This window comes from Ambystoma mexicanum, chromosome 1q (genome assembly GCF_040938575.1).
Source record: "Ambystoma mexicanum isolate Mex_15411 chromosome 1q, UKY_AmexF1_1, whole genome shotgun sequence".
Classification (NCBI taxonomy): domain Eukaryota; kingdom Metazoa; phylum Chordata; class Amphibia; order Caudata; family Ambystomatidae; genus Ambystoma; species Ambystoma mexicanum.
In genome coordinates this window covers 21928748-21954063 of record NC_090922.1, presented here as the reverse complement: position 1 = coordinate 21954063, position 25316 = coordinate 21928748, and the positions used below count along the sequence as shown (strand labels likewise).

At 45.3% G+C, this 25316-nt stretch overlaps 1 protein-coding gene across 1 annotated transcript in view; it reads left to right on the top strand.

Moving 5' to 3' along the window:
* Positions 1-25316, top strand: part of CASQ1 (calsequestrin 1) — a 200012-nt gene that overhangs the window by 165694 nt on the left and 9002 nt on the right. Inside the window, exons 7-10 of the mRNA XM_069635437.1 lie at positions 4070-4115; positions 5407-5461; positions 15083-15183; positions 16844-16918. Coding sequence (XP_069491538.1) covers positions 4070-4115; positions 5407-5461; positions 15083-15183; positions 16844-16918 — 277 coding nt within the window. The remainder of the gene's footprint in view (positions 1-4069; positions 4116-5406; positions 5462-15082; positions 15184-16843; positions 16919-25316) is intronic.

The window sequence follows — 25316 nt, the reverse complement described above, 5'->3', positions numbered from 1 at the left end:
GTGTTAGTGAGAGAGTGTGCGTGTGTGTGAGGGAGAGAGTCCTATATAATCTGTGTGTGAGAGGGAGCAAGAGTGTGTGGGTGACGGTCTGACAGAATGAGTATGCTGTAGTAGGGGGAGAGAGAGGGAGTGACATCAAAGCAGAAAAAGATTGAATAGGCGTGTGTGTGACAGGGAGACAGTCAAGCAATGTCTGCGTGTTAGTGAGAGAGTGTGCGTGTGTGTGAGGGAGAGAGTCCTATATAATCTGTGTGTGAGAGGGAGCAAGAGTGTGTGGGTGACGGTCTGACAGAATGAGTATGCTGTAGTAGGGGGAGAGAGAGGGAGTGACATCAAAGCAGAAAAAGATTGAATAGGCGTGTGTGTGATAGGGAGACAGTCAAGCAATGTCTGCGAGTTAGTGAGAAAGTGTGCGTGTGTGTGTCTGGTAGAGATACGAAAAGAGAGAAAAGTGTGTGTGTGTATAAGTGATAGATATAGACATATTTCTAAATGTATGTATTGATTCTGCTAGAGTGGCGCAGCTGTTTTCATCCCCACAATATGCAGTCCCCCCACAATTCTTAACATCCCTCTTTCTCCAAGACCATTGTATTCGCGCAGTTCCTTGAATATTATATTGGAATTGATTGCGGTAAATATCACCTTCTTAGCATCACATTGAGAGCAGCAGACAACTGTCCCCATTGCAAGTAAGACAAATAAGGCAAACATTAGCAGTACTGGATTTACCGTTTTTTTGCCACACCACCACATTTCAGCTATGGTGGCAACTTCCAGGAAAATGTAGGAATTGTCTCTGGTATATTTACCCAAACCCCCAAGAAGTATAATGGCACTACATAAGAGGGAAAAACACCGCCTCTCACTCCTCATGATACAGTAGTTTTACCTCCTAAACAAGTGGTGGTAGCGGTAAATGAATTTGACGTATTTAACACAGTGAATTCCACCAAACTTAACGAGAATCAAAATTCAAACACAGCTGCTCGCGCAAAGACCAGACATTGCTGATCATTTATGAAATCATCTAATTTAAAAACAAGCTGCCTTTTGTGACGACAAGGCAGCTTATTTTATTTAAATGAGATGATGGAATGAATGACAAACTATGCCTGGCCTTTGCGCAATCGCCACTGGATGAATGTTGATGATTTGCTTTAATGACTCACTGGCGGCAGTAGAACGCCATTTTTCACCCAATTACCAGCAGCATGCTGTTTGCAAGATGCCTAGCGTAACCTACCTGGCTGATATGGCTTGGCAGCAGTATCCGCTACGCATGGGAATACTATAAACCCAGAATGGGGACCAAAGATTCTCCACCTTCGAAAGACAATCTGGTCGCGTTATCATTTTAGGAATAATGCTGCGTGCCAGTGGACAACTAGCAGAGTATTTAAGAAGATGTAGAGAAATGAAATAAGTTGTACTAAAAGGCCCTTGTCTAAGGGAAGGTTTGTAGATTTTTCTTGAAGCGCCCACCCTTCTGGCGAACTTCATTATGCAGGAAGTTTCACATTTGAACTCCTTGTTCTGAAATCGATCAATATTTCAGATACAGATATTTCAAAGTCTGTTATTATATGAAATACTAGCAGAAGTACCTGTTCTCGGAATGGGCCCTGTAGACAGACATGATAACACTGGTTCTGTAGGTCGCTGTTCCGATCCGCTTATCAATTGATGTGCTTTACCCCCTGAAGAAAAGTGCACTGAGATTGGGCACGTGTGGCTGGCTGACATACCACGGAGCAGACCGCTGTAGGAGGCGAGAGTTGGTGTGCTGCTGTATAATGGAACCTTACGTGCTCTTTCCACACCTGTCACCTCACCCTGGCATGGTGCATTTTGTTGTGGGGCATTGTGGTGCAAAGATCTTGGAATCCGTGTATCCTAGTGCCTGAACCTTGAGTTTTGTTCTTTGTGTCGGAACCGGTCCTTCTATGACTACATTGGTATTTCGCCGATTTCAGGCAACCGTCTCATGTGTGAAGGGGCTGAAATCTGGGAAAGGGGTGGAGTGTCCAAATGTCATGTAGGTAGTAATGTCCGGAGGGTCCTAGCAGGTAACTATGCATAATTTGGTACAGATTGGTGAAACAGTGTGCAATTGTATAAGGAGCAACGCTTCTCCAAGCCACAAACACACCAATAAATTTTGAGTTGTGCTGAAATCCGAGGAAGGGGGTGAGGTATCTAACTGTCATGGAGCCAGTAATGTCTGTAGGGTCCTAACAGGCAACTATGCAACATTTCGTGCAGATTGGTGAAACGGTGTAGAATTATATAAGGAACAATGTGTCGCCACAAATCCTTCCACAAACACATTTTGACTTTATATATATATAGATAGTTTCCTAAGAAACAATATTGGTGGGGGGAATGCAGATGTTGAGTAGGGTTGGGATGAGGAAGGTGGCAAACAGGGCGCAGTAAGGGAGGGTTAAAGGGGTTTGCCCTGTAAAATAAAGGGCAATAGGGAGATAAGGAGATAGCATTTTAGCCTCCATTGCCATTATACTTAGGGTCACTAAAATGTGACATGAAGCAGTTTGCACAACTCCAGCCTGTGGATCCTCAGTTACACAGGCACAATCTAAGCAGTTTCTATCTGACACGGCTTTGTAAGGCATCCCCAAACAGGTGCTGCTTTGTAACGGCACCTCTCTTGTATGGTACTTAAGAGGTTTCCTGGTGCTCCCCATGCCTTCTCCTGAAGCCTCAAAGCGTTGGGGGTTGACACATGTAAGCCACCTTAATGGGCGATGTAGAGCATGGGCCTGCCGGAGGGATTCCTCTGCCTCCACGGTGGGACCGTTCATTGGTGCAAGGTGCACTCCTGGATGTGTGCGGGGCATGCCGCTTAATAAAGCAGGTACTGCCCCATGGATAATGCACATTTGCTTCAATAGGACTATTTCATTCGCTATCGGAAAAGAAGCCTTTTGGATCCTTTATGCAACACTAAGGTGAGGGGGGCAGCTATGCAAATGGCATAGTGTGCTGCTGGCACATGTAATGGTGTCTGGTTGACGTGCCCCCTTCGTTTCCGTATTTTCGGCATTTTAGGAATTGTTGCAGAATTTACTGGCGTGGAGATTACCGTTCATCCGAAAGTTTACTTTTTGCTCCAGGAAATACTCCATTGGTCACTGTGCTCAGATCCGAAATCGAAAGCTGACATGAATCAACAATTAAAGACTGAATGTATTCCTGAAGGTCCCTGGGGATGATTTATCCCCCCCGAAGATCTATATCTAAAGAATCCATTAGGGGACATAGTAACAAGGATGCCAGCGGTATACACACCCATCTTCAGATCTCTGAAGAATCCTATGCAGCAGAGGACCACCTTATAAAGTAGCTCAACAAAGCAGGGGGCTGGTGCAGAGCAAAAAGCAGGAGCTTAAAGATCGGTGCGGTAGAGATAGCAATACCCGATTCAGATGGAACTGTGGAAGACAATGACAGAACTCTGCCACAGGCCAATGATGAACGGGCAGCCCCCAAAGAGTCACAGATCCAAGACCTCAGGAGTTTATCTGGGCAGGCCGATCTGCGAGAAATCTGAATTGTCTTCAATGATATTTAGCGCTGCAATTGATTGAGTGAATTGTGCCACTGAATTCTTGTCACAATAAAGTGACCTGGCACCACAGCATCCACCTTTTTCAGAGTGTTCAAAACCCCTTGACCAGCACATGAGCAAAAAGAGTCAGGCGAGACAGACCTGCTTCGAGGGTGCAGCGACCCCTCTGCTCCCCACACGTACATAAAGAAGGTGTGTGCATGCTCAACACAGTGGTGCGCAGAATAGGCAATCACACACCCCACACTCATGTGTGGCTGCCGTAGCGGCCCGCCGCAGGTCCTTTCACAATCTGCTATCTGGCACGCAGCCTTCACAATTGTGCCCTCCCTTGTATAATATAGCATTCTTAAAATGATCAAGTCTTACATTTTCTAAGCATGCCATATATTCCAGTTATTGAATGGGTGTGGATGTTATTGTGATGCTGTCCTCAGATTCAGCACGGTGTCTAATGGTAATCTCTCTCTGTTTCAGACCCACCTTGAGGAAACTGCAGCCTGATAGCATGTATGAGACTTGGGTAAGTCCAATGCATCCTGACATTTGATTATATGCTATACAGGCAACTGCAATGCAAGAATTACTGGTGGATTACCTTCATCTGACTGTGATATGGAAAATATTTTGTGGTACTGCATATGATTTATTGGTATTGAAACGAAAATATTGTGCGTCCAAGGTATATTTTGGCACACGTAAGGTAGGCATGTAGCTGAAGCATCATAAAACATCCAGGTTCTGGCTACTCTTACCACAAACATTATCAGGCCAATGGGCCAGATTAGCTATTATGCAGTTCCTGTGGCAATACATATATGATGAAATTGGTTAATTTCTTTGGTGAAAGAATGGCAATTGTTAGACGTCGAGTTGGTTTGCATCAGAATGCCTTGCCAAGGGTAGCGTGTTTGCTTAGTAGGGCGGATTTTAAAAGGCTGAGTGAAAACCCTTTCCCAAGATTCTTTACACGTATCCCTTTTAAGTTCGTTTTCCTTTTGATGTAAACATTAGAAATCGCAGAATATGCATTTATTTTAGTCATTATTGGCTAATTTTGTGAGCTATTTTGACATTTGATGGTAGACATAACTTTACTGATTGCACTTTGGGAAGATCGCAGCAGAATTGGGATAATCACTTCTTCAAAGAAAAGTAGATCCACATTTCACTGTGGCGGGACTTAAAACAGTTTGAGGTGTTTCAGAAAGTATTGTTTTTCTCTCCATTCAATTGACTAATGTGCGCAATCCATTAAGAGAACTCCCCAGATTTTCAAAAATTGCTCTATTCCCATACACTCAAACTAGTGATTTTTTTCAAATCAGCTCAACAGATTCGAACCTGCTTTCATGCTCAGGGTGGATGTGTAAGTTAGTTCTCGGGTGCATTGAAATGTGACACCGCCGCACCTCTCAAAGGAGCATGGGGCAAAGATGTCTTTGGAAGATCTTGGTGATAACTTGTTCGCAAACCGAAAGCATGGAGCTGCAGATTCCTACTAGAAAGTTAATAAATTAACAAAAAATAAAAACAACTAACCAAGTACAAGGAATTAAAGCTTGAAATTAAATTGGTGAACATACTTGTTTCTGTTTTGAGAAGTAAATATCTAAGCATGTCTGGGTCCTGTTGTGGAGGGCCAAGTGTGCAAAAAGCAAAAGAACTGGGACGCGCATCACACAAGGATGAAGCTTTTTGGTCCTACGCATATGATAGCGTATGCTCTGATATGACATCATTACTTCTACAGCAATCAGATGCTCCTCTCGCTTCCATCGATGAACTGACACTGGTCTTTTGCTCTCTCACAGGAGGATGATATGGACGGAATCCACATCGTAGCATTTGCAGAAGAAGATGACCCTGGTAACTATGCATGTCTTACATGTCGCATCCTAAAACACGAGCCTGCCTTTTTAACTGTCATGCATTAGAGCAAATCTTTTGCAGGAAAACACACTCAATATGAGACTTTTTTACCTAAAAGAGCTGCTTCTATTCAATGTGCTCACCGGATGGAGGTGAGGGGGAGAGCCACGGCTTCTAGTTAGAATATCACTGCTCTGTTTCGTGCCGAGTTCCCGGCTACACCATCGACACCGTGCTAACATAAGTTGCAATGCAGGGACTGTACTTGGGTTGTTTCTTATAAGGAATACACAGAACTGCGTCAGCCCGAAAGTTTGGGGCTTTTTTTATTGAGGGGGTGGTGATGTGGGTGGTAAGAGTTGTGTAAATCCTGGGCAAAGCACAAGGAGGGCAGCCTGCAACAATGGCATTGCTTAAGGCCCTCTCACATTGCCCAGAAACATGTGTGCTGATTCTGGGAGCTCCTCGGGCAATCGGGTGATAGGGACCCCAGGAGGTTGTAGGAGCACATCTCAGAGGTGAGATCTTTCCTCTTGAATCATTGCCGTGAGTCTGGCGGCTTCTGGTTTCTACTAAAGGAAGACATCGGCAGTTCATTGGAAAGCAATGAGAGATTGATGCTTAGGGAGGTGCCGTGTGAGTGGAACAGAAGCCAAAGAAGTAACTCTTGAGAGAGGTTGTTTAGATGACTGTCTCAAGTGCATATTGTATGTGGGGGTAGACAAGTGCACAGTCAGGGGTGCCCCCTCAGACAAAAGAAGCACTCTGGTTTGCTCTGCAGTTCTTGGAATGCTGACGCAGGCTTACTTAATCAAGAGAGTGTTTCCCCCAAGATGCCATGGAGTGATCATGGAAGCCACTGATTCCCTGTGCACGGCACGGAGATCCACCGCACAAGTCTGTCCTGGCACTGTTTCTGAGCTGATCCCCTAAACAATGAGGAGAGAATTGCTCTGGACGTCCAGGAAAAGAGTGAATATGTTTCCAGAAAACAATATGAAGCAGAAACAAAGCCAACCCAAGAAGACACAGACAGCAGTGCAAACAGGAACATACCTAACAAGAGAAACCCTGTATTACTGTATTGTACCCCTCGAAGGAAAGTGTTACCTTTTATTTTTGAAACACTGCCCAAAAACAAGCGAGCACTGTGGGAATTTCTCTCCATGCATAGCATCACATATGTCTGCCCTACAGTAAAGGCACACACGAAATGCAAATAGAGACACGCCTTTCTGAGAAGACTGGTGAAACGTTGTGGCGTTAAGCCCCCGTCCTAGGGGCTGGAACGGGGGTAACGGCCCTACAGCCCAAGTTAACAGCCTAAGCGAAGTAAGGGCCATTAATAAGGGCTCCGGGCCGTTACCCCCGCCACTCACTATAACACTTTCTTCACCTTATGACGAGGTTGCTATATAAAAAGGTGCAGAGCAGTCAATAAGGCAGGGCAAAGGTAGAGAGCACACGTCATTAGCATCTGCTATGTGGGCCACTATGCCCAAGGTCTCTGGAGGAGTAATTGATTTTAAACCATACTAAGCCTCTCCTTTTGCACACTTTTTAAAGAGGTAAGTTTGAATATTTTGACCACCTGTATGACTCACCTATACTTTACCGTGTTTCGAACTGAGAAGTACATAAAGGTCTTCTTCAGTAAAACTATGGTGAGCTGAACCGTCCATGCTGAAGAAATTCACAGTATGCGTGACCTATTGCCACAGCACCTCATTCCACGAACAAAATGCATTGCTCACTAGCATTGAAGAATAAAACCTACAACAAAAGCTAACCCTCCAAGATGCTGGGGACAAATGCAAAATCAAACCTTTCAAGGGAGTGAAAATAACACCACAATAAAGCCGTTTTCATTCCCTTCAGGAATTAGCAAGTGTAATAGGTCCTCATTTGTACCCAGCAGGGGGCCCTCATGAGCTCATGTCTGGAAAGCAAGTGTGTGGCCCCTGTAATAGTATGTAGATTGGCCCTTACCAATATTGCCAGCTATCAACATTTCTACCAACTGTCTACCCTGACCCCTCCCTCCCTGTTTTACATGGATAGGATGTGCCTAAGGTAAAGCTGTACCTTGGCACCGTGCACGTGTGCATGGCGATCACATCAACAAGTATCTGCAAAGCGGAATCATCAAGCATTGGTCAGATGCAGACACTGCAATCTGCACGGAGGAAGATACGCACATCCCATCAACTTAAGCTTTCATCAGGTTCCACAGAACCTTTGCCCTATGGCTCTGTTTCTTCCAACCCCCCCCCTCCCCAAGGAATAACAGTAGCACTGGCCCTCCATCCAGCCTTGTTCTTGGCTCGAACCAAAAATCACCTCCATAATCAGAGATACTGCTGGAACTCTTGAGAGTGACTACCCGTAAAGAATCGTACCCGCACCTTCGGGAAGACAGTGCATTGTGCAGCAGGCCAGCCAGAGTCCTGAATGGCCCAGCAAGATTCCGCGTGCTCTGGGAGGTTTGTGTGCAAACACAAAATCTGTAGGAGTGAAGTTTTAGGGCAAGCCTCCAACATGTTCTGGCAGAGGCTTGGGAGCGTTTGGTCCTCCTGCTCGATAGTCATTCATTGTAAGTTCTGTTTGGTCTCTAACTGCGTCCTTGTGTTTGTGGGTTTATCTCCTAGGGCCCCTTTGTCATCTTTCCATTTCCCCGACTTCCCCTGGCAAACACACCCCAAGACGTTTCTCCTGTCCTTTATCACCAACAAAGGGTTGCTTCTCGTGAATCAGTGAAATGCACAACCACATGGAATGGCTTGGCCAGTCCTGCTTGCAAACCAGCTTCCAGTTGCCCTTCTGTCACACACCACCCTGCATCAGCAGGAATGCAATCAAAAATTGTCCTCACAGGAGGATGCACCTGTCTTTCCCCCAAAATTCTGGACACATCAAGAACAGCCGCCCTTAGTCCACCCCACTCGCTCAGCCTGCCTAAGCACCTATTCCCTGCAAACTTCACCAATGTCCTCTTCTACCAGGGCCTTGTGACCACCACCACCTCCCCCAAACCACAGCTGCAGCTTGTTGGTGTTGGCAGCCCTGAGGGTGTGCCGCTATTCGAGTAGGCACTTTGGGACCTCATGCTGCCTCATGCCCGCTCACATTGCCTGAAGCAAACAGCAGTGGGGGTGCCTTCTAGAGGCCACCTACTTGTATTTGACTGCCTCGGATTTGTACAAGAGGGTCGGAAAAGGGCAGCTGAGGTGCTACGTTAGAGGGATGGTCCCCCAATAGTGTGCACTCCCAGCTGCAATGAGTTGCAGAAGCCAGATAACTGTAGCACAATCAGCCGATTTGAAAAGATAGTGCAAGAAATTGAGAATTGAGTTGAAGATTGTATTGGAGATAAAGGAGCTATGCCAGATCATAATGACATGAATGGACCAAATGTTGGCCCACATTGTTGCGGTCTGCGTATGTAAGTTACTGGGAATTTGACATAAAAACATCAGCTGGCAGAAATGCAATGCATTATGTGTCAGCTGTTCTTCCTGTACATACCTGCATTTTATTTAAATGTGGCATCCAAAACGCTGCCAGCTAGGTACATGCCCTTTGCAATATGCAGTCTTCTCCAATGGGAGAAAGGAACAGCAATATGTATTTGACATGGTGGATGAATATGAAAAACAGATGAAGCCACCACTGAATTCAATGTCAGTCAGTATTACCTAGGCAGAATGAATTAAAAGCCAAACATCAAAGACTATGAAATGGATGTGAGGTGATCATCCATAACAGACCAATTGAACAGGCTAGGTATTGCACATTCTACTTGGTTATCGCAAGAAAGCAGGTAATGATGTTCATACAACATGGAAATGCACCACAGCAAATGACTGCTTTTGAAACTCATTGCATGTTGTGCTCCCATCATTAGCATTGGAAGGAGTTGGTAATAATGCTCATTTTTGCAGCTTTCATTGCACAGGGTGAACTGAAATTCCCAGGGGTACTACTGTGTGTTCTGTTAGAAGATGGCTCCCTGTGCATAACTGTGTATGTAAAGTAGTGCGAGTAGGACTCCAGAACACAACAGTAGCAGCACAAATGATAATGGCATTCATACCTAGTCAGTTGTCACCACCACAGTCAGTCACTAGCGCCATGTCACAACAGTAGCAACATTTACCGTGGTGTTAGTACATACTGGGAGTGACATGTTGACTTTCTACTGGTAAAGAAAGGGCTACCGAAAGAGTATTTTAGGTAAATGCACAAGGTGTCATGTCATATGGCACTCCCTTTCCCCAGCATTACCCAGAAGCTCAATGTCTCCAGAGCTCTGGTCCTTTCTAGGTTGGACTACTGCAACAGCCTCTTCCTCAATCTCCCCCTTTCCCCCCTACGCCTCCTTCAGCTAATCCAGAGTAGCGCTGCAAGACATATCCTTGGCCTCAAGCCCAGGGACCATTTCTCTCCAGCCCTAACATCTCTACGCTGGCTGCCGGTGGCAGCAAGGATAATATTCAAGACCCTTTACATCATCCACAAGGCTTTCTGGGGCTTGGGGCCACGTTATCTCCAATTTTCCCTCCCTAAATACCTCCTTGCTAGAGCCCACTGCTCCTCTAACTCCAACTCTTTGCTTTTCAAATGCTTCTCCAAGCAGAGAGTAGGGGGTAGGTCCCTCTCCTAGGCTGGTGCCTCTCTTTTGAACAGCCTCTCTACTCCCCCAGATTAGAGCCAGACCTTGTTAAATTCCGGAAACATCTAAAAACTGTGCTTCTCTCTACCGCTTTCCCTCTTTCCTTTCCCTGCTAATCACCCCACTGACACTGAGACTAGCGGCCTGGTCCTTCATGAATCTCACAAGTTACCAGGCCCTCCATCCATTCAACACCAGAACCCTCCCCCCGTCAGCACTGCCCCTGTGGGCCCCCTGCCTGGCAGTTGTGCATTCCACCCGCCGGTCTCTTCCACCTTAGCACTTGCCATCGGCCTCCACCCTGGCTCCCCTGCACTTCCCTACCGAGCACCCACCAGCACGTGTCCATACCATGCTCCCGCCAGCCACCCTCACTTCTGTATCTCCTGCCCTTCTCTTCACAGCACGTGCACGTCCAAATGTCACAAGGCCTAGTAGGCCCACGATTGTATGTTTCCTGTTTTTGCCACTACTCCTTTGCCCCCTTCCTCCCCCCACACTTGTCCTGTGGAGATTATGTATTTACTGTGTTTGCCACTGTTATTTTACTCCCCTTGCTCCCTCCACATTTTGACTTGTGCCGCCTGGAAACACCTTGGGGTTGTATAATCACCTAATAAATGCTCAATAAAATTAAATAAATAAAGTGAAGATGTGGTCCCAAACATGGTCCCAGACATTTCTCTAGCACGCAGTTGTATTGCAAATAGTGAGAGCTCTTTCTCGTTGTATGAAGACGTTCCACCTTTGTATTTTCTTTCTGGAGCAAGACTACATCTCCTCCTGACCTCATCTGACTGTGAAGCTGCTGGTGGAGGTGGCCAAGTTGCTGCTGTTGCCCCCACGGGCTGATGCTTTCCACATTAATATCTCACAAGCTGTGTGAAATACCCGCTGTAAAAGTAGACTTGCCCTTTCCTCAAATCTCTGAAACTGTAGCATTAGCTTCTTCCTTCTCCTCCTCTGTATCACTCTTTTTCAAAATCATGTGTTGCAGGGTCCTTGCCTCCGATTGGTAACCACGTTTATCTTGGTTGTCATCATCATCATTCTCCTTAGACTCATCATGGATGCGGATGCTGGTTAAGGAAACTAGGAACATCAGACAACCTGCACTTGTGCACTTATATCTCCTTGCTCATCGGTAGACACAATCTGTAAATCCGGTCCCTGTTCAGGTGCTGAGAAAGTGGGTTGATTCAACTGTATGCCTAGCTCACTCATATGCTTCAGACATGCTGCTATTTTTTTCATAGCACCAAGAGGATGCCACATTGCGGACCCATTTACAACTGAATTCAATATGAACTGTTCTCTGCAACTACTAACCAGTATCTGGTATGACCACTAAAAGACAATGCACTCTGTTACAGACACTGAATATAATCTCCTATTGCCTACCAAGAAATCTAAGACTTTTTCTCTCGAAAAAGAATGCTGCATGCCCACCGGGATCACATTCAGTTACAGACACTAAATGCAATCTCTTTCTGCCTACCAAAAAATAAAAGACTTTGTCTGTGCAACTAGCATTTAGCATTACCACTAAAAGACAACACACTCCATTTGAGGCATTGACTATAATCCTTTCCTACTTTCTTTGAAATATAAGATTTTTTTTCAATAAGCAGTATTTGGTATGGCCACAAAATGGTGCAGTCACCCCAAGCCACTGAATGCAATCTGATCTCCTTCCCGCCTACAAAGAATTCTGTGGTGTTCTTCACGTGACAGTGACAAGAAATGTCACGTGTGCTTTTGCCATATAAGGTGCTCTCCAGGATGCAGCCAGTAGTAGTGAGAAAATGATGTCCTATCTTACTTCAGTTTCCTACATTTCCCACCATTAAATCCAGTTTGAATTTTCCAGCTCTCCCGCAACCCAATCCCATTACTTTCTACCTCTCCATCACCTTGAGCCTATTCCCTCATCTGCGCTAGAAGCTGCCTGCGTATGCCACTCTCTAACAAGACAGATGCCGATTCAAACCGTGCTTGCCCTTCCTGTACTATTACAGTCCAAACCACCCCAAATCACTTAGCCCAAACCAATTTGTCAAGAAGGCATAATATTCAGGCATTTTCAGTTTATGGTTGAATACTTTTGCGCAGGCTCACTTACGACTCGGGACTGGCTTTGTGCTCATGTTTTGTTTTTTTCATGGGTTTTAGAAGTTGCTAAATCTTTGAGAGGAGAGAGGAGGAAGGATTTGTTAAACTCTTAGAGTCACTGGTGTCTCCCTTACTTTCTAGCTTTTTGGAATCTACTAATCTTCTAGCCGTCTTGGATGACATGACCAGGCTGGTCGATGCGGGTGGAGTGGGTGCCCTGATTTTGTTAGATCTGTCAGCGGCTTTCGACACTGTCGACCACTCCAACCTGCTATCTCATCTTATCCAGTTTGGTATATCAGGGCTGGTACTAGCATGGTTCAGGTTGTTCCTTGCAGATCGTAATCAGACCCTCTCGATGCTTCCTTATATTTCTGCTCCTTGTCACTTCAGTTGCTTAGTTCCACAGGGCTCCTCCCTTTAACATCTACATTTGGGCCCTTGTGTGTCTCATCTGCTCCTTCGGCATAAGCTGCGACTCTTACGCTGACGACACACAGATACTGATCCGATTAGATCTTGATAAGTCTGAAGCATTGTCGAGCCTGCGGGAGTGCCTGACAGCTGTTGGAGATTGGATGAACCACAATTGGTTCAAATTGAATGGAGATAAGACTGAGGTGATGGTGGTGGGCTACCCCCTAATCCTACACTTCTGGCCCTCTTCACTGGGACCTTTGCCGATCCCCGGTTAAGAAATTGAAAAACCTGGGTGTGGTGCTATCTGCATCACTGTCTATGGACCAACAATTCACTGCTGTATGTCAGGCTGATCACCTCCAGCTGAAAATTTTGAGGAAGGTACTACTGCTGATCCTGGCCCCATTTCACCCTACTGTGGTATCAGCCATGGTCTTGTCACGGATAGACTACTGCAACTCTTTGTATCTGGCCCAACCCAAGGGCCTGATTAAACGGCTGCAGCGGCTGTAGAATCTGGCAGCTCGCGTAGCTACGGGTACTCCTTTTGGAGCACATATCTCCCCTGTCTGTCAGACTCTCCACTGGCTTCCGGTGGCCCAGAGGGTGGAATGTAAGGCTCTGTGTATAGTACATTGTGCCCTCCATAATCAGAGAGCAGAATACTTCCAAGCCAAGTGTATTCGCTACCACCCCACCCCCAACCTCCGCTCAGCCACTGCCGAACAACTTGTTGTGCCAAGACACAATAGGGACCGGGTTGGCGGACGGCTTTCTCCATCGCTGCAGCAGCCTTGTGGAACAATCTCCTGCTTGCCATCAAGAAGACCCCTAATTACTTGGAGTTTAGAAGATGGGTTAAAGCCCACTTGTTTTGATCCATCGAGGCGTTTGTCTCCCTCCCTCCTTAGTGCCATTATGCCCCCGGGCGACCGTGCGCTCCAGAAGAATTGATAACATCATAACATAACATACCCGTGAGGAGGATACCACACACATCAAAAAGGAATGCCTTCTGCACCCCCCACAGTTCATCTGCCCCCGGTCTAAAAAGCATCTCTGAGCTTTCCAATTTTCAGAAGCACCTCATACACAACCTCAAGCCCATGGCATCTTTACCATGTTCCTCTGTGGGACATAGAAACTTACTCCACGGATTGCTGGTCAGAAATCTTCCATTTGCACCCACTTATCAATTCTCTTTCTACCCCCCCCCCCTCTTCTCTGTCCCCTCTAAGGAGCCTACACCATGAACTGAGCTGTTATTGCTCGCTTTCAAGTTACAAATCACCAATCCAAATATGATGGCACAGAAACAGCGTGCAACATTGAGTTGCCTTATGCGTGTATCGGCTCATCTCAAGGGATCCCCAAATATGACCTTAAACTCCTTACCAGGCCATGCATGTATGCAACTCATGATACCAGTCATCCAGTCATGGTCTGCAATAGCACTGCCTCGCATCACGCTAGTGAGACAGAGCACACAGGTGTCCGTTGCCTTCTTTACACCAGTAACATTGCTAGTGAGAGGCCTTTGCTAGCGCGCCATTGAGAATATCACTGCTAATACGACGATGACGCTTGGACAATTGAGACTGTTTGCTGTGCATATATTGGAAACCCAGATGTCAGAGGAAGTTACTGAAAGTGGGACAAGAAGCTTGTTGTGTCAGATATGTGTATCACCCGGGGGCATTCACAATATCGACATGAAGGGATTGGCTTAGCGCGTCATCCTCTGTGGGTATCGTAGCATGTGTGATTCTAGCATCTGCGCTCTCATAATCGCTTTGCCTTACCTACCTACTTCTCTGTACCTACTGGGCCAGTCTTATTATTCTTCCTAAACGTCAGCAAACAGTAAGGGTTGAAATACCAAAGGCAAGACATCTCTCATGTTGGCTTCATTCCTGTGTTTGTCGCCTACTGTTCTATAAACTAAAAGCCACCTCTTCAAATGTTCGCAGCTTTTCGAAATGTGGCTCCTCCCCAGAACTTGATCTGTACCCCCTCCCCATGCCTTGTACAACACCACCCTTGGGCCGCATTTAGTAACTCGCTCTGTCCCCTATGTTTCCAATGTGCGCATATATAGTGCATAAGATCTATAATTTTGCCATTGGGATTACCGAATTGTTGGGCAGACACAAATGCAGTTTGCACGTGCGCAATTGCAGCAGCACTAGTGCAAAGTCATGTGTACTGGCACAGATGCAATTGTAAATACACCACCACTGTTTACGCATCTGCAAAAATGAATATGGCTGCTCCATAATGTAAGTCAGTGCTTCCCTGTACATGTTAAAAAGCACTCCCAGAACTGAGTGCCTTATTGCCCGACTGAAGGCCCAGGGCAGCTGCGGGGGATATGTGCATGGGATTATCTGATCGGGCTTGTCTTTCTTACACAGATGGTTATGAATTCTTGGAGATCCTTAAAGAAGTTGCCGAAGACAACACTGACAACCCCGATCTCAGCATCATTTGGATTGACCCGGAAGACTTCCCACTGGTAAGAGGGGGCAAGAAAGCCCTCGCGATATATCATGGTCAGCGCTCAATTTACCGTATCTCAGGAGACTGCGGCGCAGAGGCGTTGCTAGAGGGGAGCTGAGAGGGCTATAGCCCCGGGTCTTTTGGCTGTAACCCCGGATAGGAGCTCAGGTGCTACAATCAAAAGGTTAGCTAGCCCCGAGTCCCAGCAGTCCCAACATGAGCTTAGCCCCTGATCTTTTCCAGACCTAGCAACACCCCTGCGTGTGGCGAGCAAGCATTCGAGATGCCATCCGATTCATTGAACGGTGGCTTTCGAGGATTTGCTCATTCCCTCCTCTGATATTAGGCGAAACATGTCTCTTTCACGCGCAACCAGCCTTCCCAAGCAGCAGCAGCAGCCTCCGCAGCTTCCCTGGCCACTGTGCAGACTCACCAAGCAAGCTCTCTGATACCATATGACGCCCATCATGCCACTGTCCTCAAGCATGTTCACAGCCACACAATCCCTCTGATGTGTCCTGCAAGCCACTCCCCACAACATGGCAGTTTCAATATGTGATGTCATCCCAAGCCATGATCCCACCAATGCAGGGTGTGCACGGAATCAGTTCTGCAAATCTGCCAGCTGCACGGGGGATCTACCCGGCGGGCACATGATCTATATCTGGTGACTTCCCTGCAATTTAGATAGTGTGTGCACTGCAGGTTTTCTAGCGCTGTGCCGCCATGCCGCCGTGCCGCCTGGTAGCTGGCTGCCTTGGCATGGTAGACGCCCTGCAGTTCTGCTGCCAGCAATTCAAAGCCATTCGGCAACCCATCTGTCATTGCCAGTTGGTGATGGATGCTGGCATTTCCATTTCTATACATGTTACTTGCCCTGCAGTCTGTCTACCCATTCAAAGAATTTGCAACACAATCTATGGGTTACCACATAAATCATGAACTCGCTGGGGTCGATACCAAAAGAAGTTAACAGGAGTTACTACTGGAACGAGACTGTTCGATTCACACGCAAGTCTGTTATACATAGGACTTACTCTTCTATTTATAGGAGTAAGCCTGAATGATTTCCGGCAACTAAAATAGCCCCTCTCCAGAAGTCGACAGTATGTCGGAACTACTGCTGGCAACTCCTCTGTGAACGGGCCCCTCTGTATTTTTGATTGCAGTCAGACCTAACATAATGTCCCAGCATTCCCTGTAACTCTCCTACCTCTCTGCATTGCATGCTGGACAGCGTTCTTGCCATCACATTGTTTGTACCATGCAACCTCCTGCCAAGGTCTGCCACAATGGCCGCCGATGCCACTGCTAACAATGATTACGTGCCCTCTGGCTCCAGTGTGTTTAAATGCCATGACGCATCTCTGTCATCAGACTGCACTTCCTTGATCCGAATGCTAGCAGGTCTCAGCTGATAACTGCACCCTCAGCCCAGCAACGTGGTCTTGTTACTTCAAAGGTAATTCCTTGGTCTTTGGTCAAGATAGCTGCTGTGAGGCAGTGCCCATCCCCCACGCTCTGCATCAGTGGCGGGCTTATGATTTAGCTCAATTGCTCGCAGGGGCGACAGCACACTGTCAAAGCCAGGCCCGAGGAAGCCCGTCCTTCTGGAATTGCTGCCGCTGTCATCCGTATTTCTTGCTTACAAACGCTGTCTTTCTTTTCTTTTCCAGCTGATTCCATACTGGGAGGACACCTTTGACATTGACCTCTCCCGACCCCACATCGGTGTGGTGAATGTTACAGATGTAAGTGCGTCACTGTCTGCCTTGGTTTTGAGTAGAGTGCACGTCTAGGGACATCTTTGTTTCTCTATTTATGTCCCAACAGTTCTGTCCTTACCTGTCTCACTTTTCTTTCATTCGACCACCTTTCTTATTCTCCTCTTACCTCTGTTCCCCTCCTAATTCCCACGTGTTCTAGTAGAACCCCCTGCTCAACAGCTGGCATGCTCCCACATTCTCCAAAAGTCCCCATTCTTCTGCTATTTATCATTCACCAACAAAATAGACCCTTTTCTTTCTGCCAAACCACTTGCATTGCGGGATCCCAATACTGCCACGTCACCCCTGAGCAGCAGAGCCCCTCTCTCAAGCTCCCCTCCCTCCCCCCACCTTAGACTTCACAATTCCTCCAATCTATGAATTCCTCAGAGCCCGTTTTCCTCCTCGATGGCAATTTTAGAAAGGAAGGTCTAAAATGTGCACATCTATTGTTTTCTAGAATTTTCCACTTAAACACTTCTCATTTATCTGCCTCACTGTGTTCGCTTTTTCTCTCTTTCCTATCTCGAGCAAGCATTTTCCTTTTCATACCATTGTACTCTCTTCTCTCCCTCTCTCTTTATCTCTCCACCCCTCTCTCCCTCATACTCTCCTCTGTCGCCCTCTCCATTGCTCACCCACTATGTCCCTCTAACTATTCTCCCACTCTTCTGACCCATCTTTTTTCTCTCTCTATCCCTCTCTTCTTCACCACCTTCTTTCCCCAACTCGTCTAACCCCTAATACACCCTAAAACTACCTCCCACTCCCATTGCTTCTCTATCTGTCTCTCTGCCTTGTTGTTACTGCTTTCCTCTGACTCTTCTGTTCTGTCCGTCTCTACCTCTTTTTTATCTTCCATCCCCTGTCTCTCCACGAGTCCTAACATATGCTCTCTCTCTCGCGCGCACGCGCTCTCTCTCTTCCTTACCTCAGACCTGTTCCAGTATGACTTTGCAGCTGCGCTTTCATTTGTTCCTGCTCTTGTTTCCTCACCTCTTAAATCCTATCGCTATTTTTGAAAGGTGTGATTTCTCACAAGAATTTTTTTTCCCTTTCTGCTCATTCCTTCACACCTGCTCGTGATTTTCAGGAGAGGTTCTCGCGCATTTGCATAAACAGCCGTAAAATTCTATTACCTAAGTAAATTTGGCTTCCAACAAAATCTTCAATAGATTTCGAGCTGTCCTTTAAAATTTGTTAATATGTATGGCTCCTCTGGAAACATTCACATTTATAATAAAATGTTGAGATCAATATGACCCATTTCTTAAAATAATATCCCAATGTGGAAACAAAATGCAGTTATTATCTGGGTGCATTAGGGAAAGAACCAAGTGGTAAAAAAAGTATCAACAATTAGAAGAACGAATGTGACACAGGACCTCATTACAAGTATGGCGGTAAGGCAACAACGGCACCGGTATCGCTACCGGTGCCGTACTAGTTCTGCTCACGGGTGCCCTTGCAGCCACCAGGTCTGACCTGGTGGCCATACTGGCACCCGCAAGCAGAACAGGATGGTAGCACTGGTACTGTTATTAATGGTACCGTTGCTACCACCCTCCCCATTCCCATTCAGCCCTATGTGGCTGAATGGGGATGGGGAGTACCTTATTACCAGCACCCGCAAATGGGCAATTACCGGGTCTGCCAAACTCGGCATGACCCGGTAATTGCCCATTAGCGGGTGCCAGGAAAAAAAATGGATACCGGTGGCAGCCGTGCCTGTGCTACAGGCACGGCTGCCGCCACCCTCGTAATGAGGCCGACAGTCTTTTTTGGCTGAGGTATCACATTAAAAAAGAGGAGGCAAAAACAACTTTTTTCTTAGGTGAAGTACCTGCTAAAAGCCAAACATTGTGGTGGGAGCAGTAACATGAAATGTTTCCTAAGTATTTCCATTGCACATTGCATGGTCAGTGCGAGGACACGCTTCCCCCATGCTGTGTACACCTCTCTTTTTATGGAACATCTGCCTGATGTTCTTTCAGCCACTAGCGCCTTCGGATTCAAATGTGACTGTTGCTGTAGCGACAGTCACATTTCCCACTTCTAGCAAGCCTGTTAGCCAAAATCTCTTTTCCGGTCCACGAATAAGCGAGGACAATCTGGGTACTGTTTGTCACAACTGACATTCATTCAGTCAACCCCTCGACCTAGTGCCGAAAATCTATTCAAACCTGCACCGCGGCATTGATCAATCATGACCCTACCTGAAGTGTTCAATAACATGTCATGACAGGTTCTTCCAACCACTATGGAAGAGCACCTCACACAATTGAAGTATTTTTATGTCAAGTTTGTGAGTGTCTACTTCTCCTACTCATTGGTTGCCAGTGTATGTTATTTAGTGAGCAGTGCTAACTGTTTGCGTCATGGTCTGAAGCTAGCCAGTGCAGTCCTTGTGGTCAGTTAGCTAGACTAGTAGATCGACATGTAGTGAGGGGTGGTTTACTGCACAATGGGCAAATATATATATGTATATATATATATATATATATATATATATATATATATATATATATGGGATAGAGAGAGAAAGAGGGGGAGCGAGAGAGGAGAGAAAGAGGGGGAGCGAGAGAGTGTTGATCGAAAAGAAAACAGCTAGTTCATACCTTAATTAGGCTAGCAAAGACATTTATTTTGTTTATTTGCAAGCTTTTGTGGTATTAAACCACTTCCTCGGATAAGGATGGAATTTAGCCTTCAAAAAACATGACAGAATAAGAGCTTAAATAACCCCTCCTGGAAATACCTGTTATCTGCCTCCCTCTATATCTGCCCATGTTATATCTGCCCATGAAATATTCACCCCTCTCTCAAGTCAAACCCCACCCTTTCCTCATGATTGTGATGTAGTGCACTCTCAATATGGAATTTTACACAAACTTACCACATTGGGCTCCATGAGCTATAGGCCTAGCATATCACTGGTTGTGTCACCACTGTTTTGGCCTTCCAGAGACACAATCCTGATATGTGGATGCGTGTGCCAGAATTTTTTCCAAAGCTTTCACAGACATCCAACTGACACTGCACCTGCTCCACCAGCCTCTCGAAGGTAATGAATGAATCATTGCCAGACTCCCTCTAACCAAGCCCCATCTGCCCTCAAAATAACCCTGCTCAAAAGCTTCCCAGAGGCTTGTCACTCACAGCCCCTGTCTCGAGTCAAACCGCAGCCTTTCCTCATGATCGGGATTTAACACAATCCTGATATGGTATTTGACACAAACATAGACCACTGGGCTCCACAAGTTGCAGGCCCAACATATAACTGCTTGTCACCCCTCTTTGACTTTCTAGAGGCACAAGCCTGAACGGTGGATGAAGGCACCACTGAGGATCTTGCAAAGGGACTGGCCTGACATACCGCGTTTAAACTGCAGTGCGCCTGTCATGACTAACACTAACCCATCCCTTCCTTCCTTCCTGAGATCACTCTAACAGAGTTGGCTGTTTCTTTTTCTTTCCTCTCTCTTCAGTTTCACTGACTCCTACCCCACTTAACACAGTGCACCATGTAGACCTTGAGGACTGCAATGTGTGTGGGCGGGGGAGGGTCAACATCCAATGCATGACTCTGTAAGTAAAACTACAAGCCAGGTACACAGACAGGCACCGATAACCGTGTATTTCCAGGAGGGGTTAATTCTTTCAAAGGTTTCATTCCATCTCAGCCTAATGAAGTGGTGAAACACCACTAAAGCTCACTATTAAGCACAATAGATGACTTTGTTGGCCAAATTAAAGTATCGAATTGTTTCCTAAAATTATATACAAATATATATACATGTATACTCTAACCCTATCTAAGCAGATGCTGCATTTAAACATGTATACGCTTTAGATAAGAAAAAGGAGTTCTTTCAAAGTTTCCTTACAGTATGGGAGACTGGCCAGGCAGGGCTGCCTGTGGTCCTGTTCAAGCTGTCCCTTTACGAGGACTCTTGGCAGCAGTGGCATCTGAATCTAATGAAGGGATAAGGCTGTAGCAGTGGCAGCCCCTGATTGGCTGTACGTGGCCGGCAGGAAGTCTTTTGGGCCTCATTACGACCCAGGCGGTAACTTACCGCCTGGGCCGTGACTTTACCACCATGGCGTAAACTACGTTTACGCCATGGTGGTTGGCGGACTTACCGCCCCATTCCGACCTTGGCGGGGCGGTAAGTCCCCAATCCCCATTTACCCTTCCCCATTCCCATTTTTGCCCCATAGGGCATAATGGGAGTGGGGAAGGCGTTAATTACGCCACCGTAAATTACGGTGGCGTAATTAACTCCATGGTCCCTTAGCGCCATGGATTTTAACACCTGCTAAAAGCAGGTGTTAACAGCACCATGGCGCTAGGGGACCTCGTAATTGGCGGTAAGGGGTCGGCGCAGCTAACGCTGGCGTTAACCCCTTACCGCCAGGGTCGTAATGAGGCCCTTTATGTGTGCCGCGGTCTGCAGAGGCCAGAAGTGGCCAGGGTGGATGAGAGCAACAGGCCTGGGCTGAGTACGCCAGGAGGGGCCTCGGTTAATGCCACCAGGCAGTAGGCCTGCAAGTGGATGCTAAGTCCCTCGCTGCATGTGCTGGGCAGCCTGTGTGAAGATTTAGCCCTGGGCCGTGCGGGCATGGCGACCCCGGTGAAGCCTGCAGTAGGCAGTCCGAGTGAAGACAGCTCCAAATGGGCCAGCGGCAGGAGGAGCAGGCCTACCATGGAGAGACACATGCATGGACAGCAGTAGTGTTTTAGCGGTGTTCCTGTACGTGCAAGGAGATTCCCCGGAGTCACGATTTTTAGGGCAGCAACCAAGACCCACTGGCTGGGCGTCTCTGTAGCCCGGAGGAGAGCGTCTGCAGCACAGTGTCACACTATTACTGCTGCAAAAGCATTTCTTTTATTGTATATGCTAAACATATACATTCACAATCTTTCACAAGACATTAAACACATTTTAAGGAAGAAAATAAACAGAACAATAACTCATTCAATAAGTTAAACATATAATTTCAAAGTAGAATCCACATCATGACCGTGCATCAGAGACCATCACAGCTCCATTTTATAGCATAACAAACATTAAACATCGAGAAAAAGTACTTCATTTGAATGACCACATAGTAAATAAAACCATAAAGCCTCACAATCAATACAAAATTGGGTCTATATATAAAATGCCTAAAATATCTCATTCATTTGAAATGCAGCTTCAGACAAATTACAATGATATGCTTTAAAGTTTCTATGCTATGAACATCTTTACACAATCTACATACTATCAATTCCTTTGGTATAGTTCTCCTTCTAACTAAAACGTAGTGTGTCAGTAAAATATTTAAACGAAAGCTCATAATACCATACCATACCATAGCAATACCTCAGCAATACCATGCCATGCCCTAAACAGATCAAAACCTTTATTATTCGGGAATAGGTTTAAGTATGTCAATAATGTGCCTACCTTTTTATGTTCATAACTAAGATGGTCAAGAGAACTATAACTATATAACAATTTTCTCAATTGTGTGACTCCAATCAGCCACATAAATAGTTTTTTTTAATGAGCATTACATTACTGGATATATATCTTCCATGCTATAACCAAATACTTTCTCCACTATTTCAGAGCATACTTCAACAAATTGCACCAAGGTATGGTTCATCCCCTTTTCCATCAATATCCCCATATCTTCCTAGAGAGAGTTTTCCAACGGGTCAAGAAATGTCCACCTTTTCCACTTGAGCCTAGTCAGGAGAGAAATTATCCCCAATTCATATCTAATGAATGAAATTGACCACAGATTGGACAATGGAGGGTTTTCCTCCAGACTAAAGCTTCAATAGATTTCAGTTTCCCACCCACCCAGAACTGCAGAACATCCCAACCATACAGCATTTTTGGCACCACTTTCCCTTAATAGTAGAGCACCAGAGGTTTCACAGAGAATGTTCCATATTTTTTAATTATGATTCGCATTTGGGTGCCAAGATGCTCAGCTTTATTTTTTAAGAATTCTGCTAGCTTCACTTTAGATGGTTTTTGAAAAATCGGCAAACCTAAATAAATAAAACTTTCTGACCTTTGTAATTTTCCTCAATTTAAAAACCATGAATAATTTTTAAGGTTTACTAAAATGACTAAAATCCATAATCTTTGATCTGTCCGAATTGATAGTTAAAATAAATGCCTTATAAGAAAGTGCAAATGCAGAAATCAATTTCTGGAGGCAACGCTGCGGACAGTCAACAAACAATATTGTCAGCTTGGCCATCCAATAATACCTAAATTGTGCTATTGTAGGGGAAGCAAAAGCAGCAGTTGATGTCTCCTCCTCTAAATCTGACAGACAGAGATTAAAGAGGGAGCTGGCCAAAATGCACTCCTGCCTCAAGCCTGTATCTGTATCTATCTTCTTAGATAATAAACCTTGGTTGTTTAGCCTAACCTGGATGTTGGTATTATTGTGCAAAAGAACAACCAGCTTCAATAGCCCCTTGGAAATCCCCCCTCTCGCTAACTTATGCCAAAGAAGGTTTCTGTTAACTGAATCAAAAGCGACCGAGAGATCCATAGAGGCAACAAAAATATGATTGTAGGTTTTTCCCCACACCGGATCCTGTAACAGTCTAATGATAAAACCATTCATAATTGTACCTTGGTGTTTGCGAAATCCTACCCGTGGCTTCTTCAGTCTACCCAAAACCTCTAAATGATATAAGAGAATGGATGTAAATATTTTTAAATCGGCATCTATAATCAAAATGGGTCTGTAATTAGATGGATTATTCCGCTCTCTTTTTTTTATAAATTGGGAGAACATACAAAGTATGCAAGAAATCAGATAAAACACAGAATTTAATTAACTGTAAGAAAATAATGACCAGTATTCCTGCTCATAGATTTGTGGCCTTAAAAATCTGATTGTTCAACCCATTTGGGTTGAACAATCAGCGCTGCTCTAGTGCTCCAGATGAACTCGCCTTTTAAATCGCAATAAGAGCCAGTTCATGGGTTATAAACTCCGTTATTATTGTAATTAAGTCACTACAGACTAAAGCAGAATCATAAACTGCAGTTTATCTTTTTATAAATTGACTCCAAATAATTAACCCTGTTTTGCCTCAGAAATCGGATTCAGTTGAATTGAAGTTTGACAGTTCTCTAAACCGGCAACAACCTGCCAAAAACCTGAGGAGCTCTGTTGGTTCAGCAACTTTAACATTGCCTCCCCGCCATTTTTAAACATTATAAAATGATGGCTAATCAGCCAGCATTTTTATACCGGTTTGCAGCTTTTATCTTTAAAAATGTTTAGTTAAATTCTTCTGTATTGTCCAAATGGTATGTCTTAAAGACTTTTTACGTTCCGCAACCAGTGAATCAAAACAATGTGCATGTCTCCCTTTTATATTTTTCCCAGATGAATGAGCTTTATTTCTGCCCAGTAAATTATTAAAAATCTCTTTAAGATAATCATCAAAGCAATCCTTGTTGAAAGTGAGCAATTTCCATTCATAGGAACGTGTGTGCTCTTATCGTAAAAGGATATCATTAAAACTGTCCATCATATAATTTGACAAATAGAGCATGTTTCTTCCCATATTAACCACCAAAGAACCAGCTGTCACAGTGCCTCTTTTTCTAATGGGAATGGTGAATTTGGCCACTAACATATTATGATCACTCAAAGATGTTCTCACAACTTCAAAATCATTACAATAGGTAAATAAAACATGGTCCACTAATGCATAATATATAATGGTCTTCACAACTCCACATTCCCAAGTAGGTTCAGATGGTCTATCACCTTTTAATCAACCATTTAGCCTTCTCATCCCTGGGCACCCCAACTACTGATTCCAACAAAGCCCCTGCATCACTTTCTTCAACGGGGCAACACTGATCAAAATATCCTCATCCTCGTTCTGAAAAGCAGAATCCATGCAAGTGGAATTAAAATCACCAGCCATAATGATAAAATGATTCCAATTCAAGTCTGACCATTCCAGGACAACGTTGTCTAGTGTAGCTAAAATATCCTCCAGGAGGCAAATCCCCTCATGCCAATCAGTATCCACAATAAAACATTGCATGGGCTTACCCTCCACTTAAAGTGGAAGGGAACCACCCATAGCCCCTCTCTGAATCATAAACGCTCTCAAACCTTTACCCAGAAGGTGAGATTTGATAGCTATAACTAGGCCTCCCAATGGACGACCCACCAGTCTCTTCACGGCAGATTGAAATGAAACGTATAACCCATCCCTTACAGGGAATTTTAGGACTACTAAATCTGGGTTGGTCGAACAAATGAAGTTTGCCTCGCGAACTCCAGGAAATCAAATTCAGTGTGTGACCTGTCGTCAAAATATCAAACAGAAGGATTATCA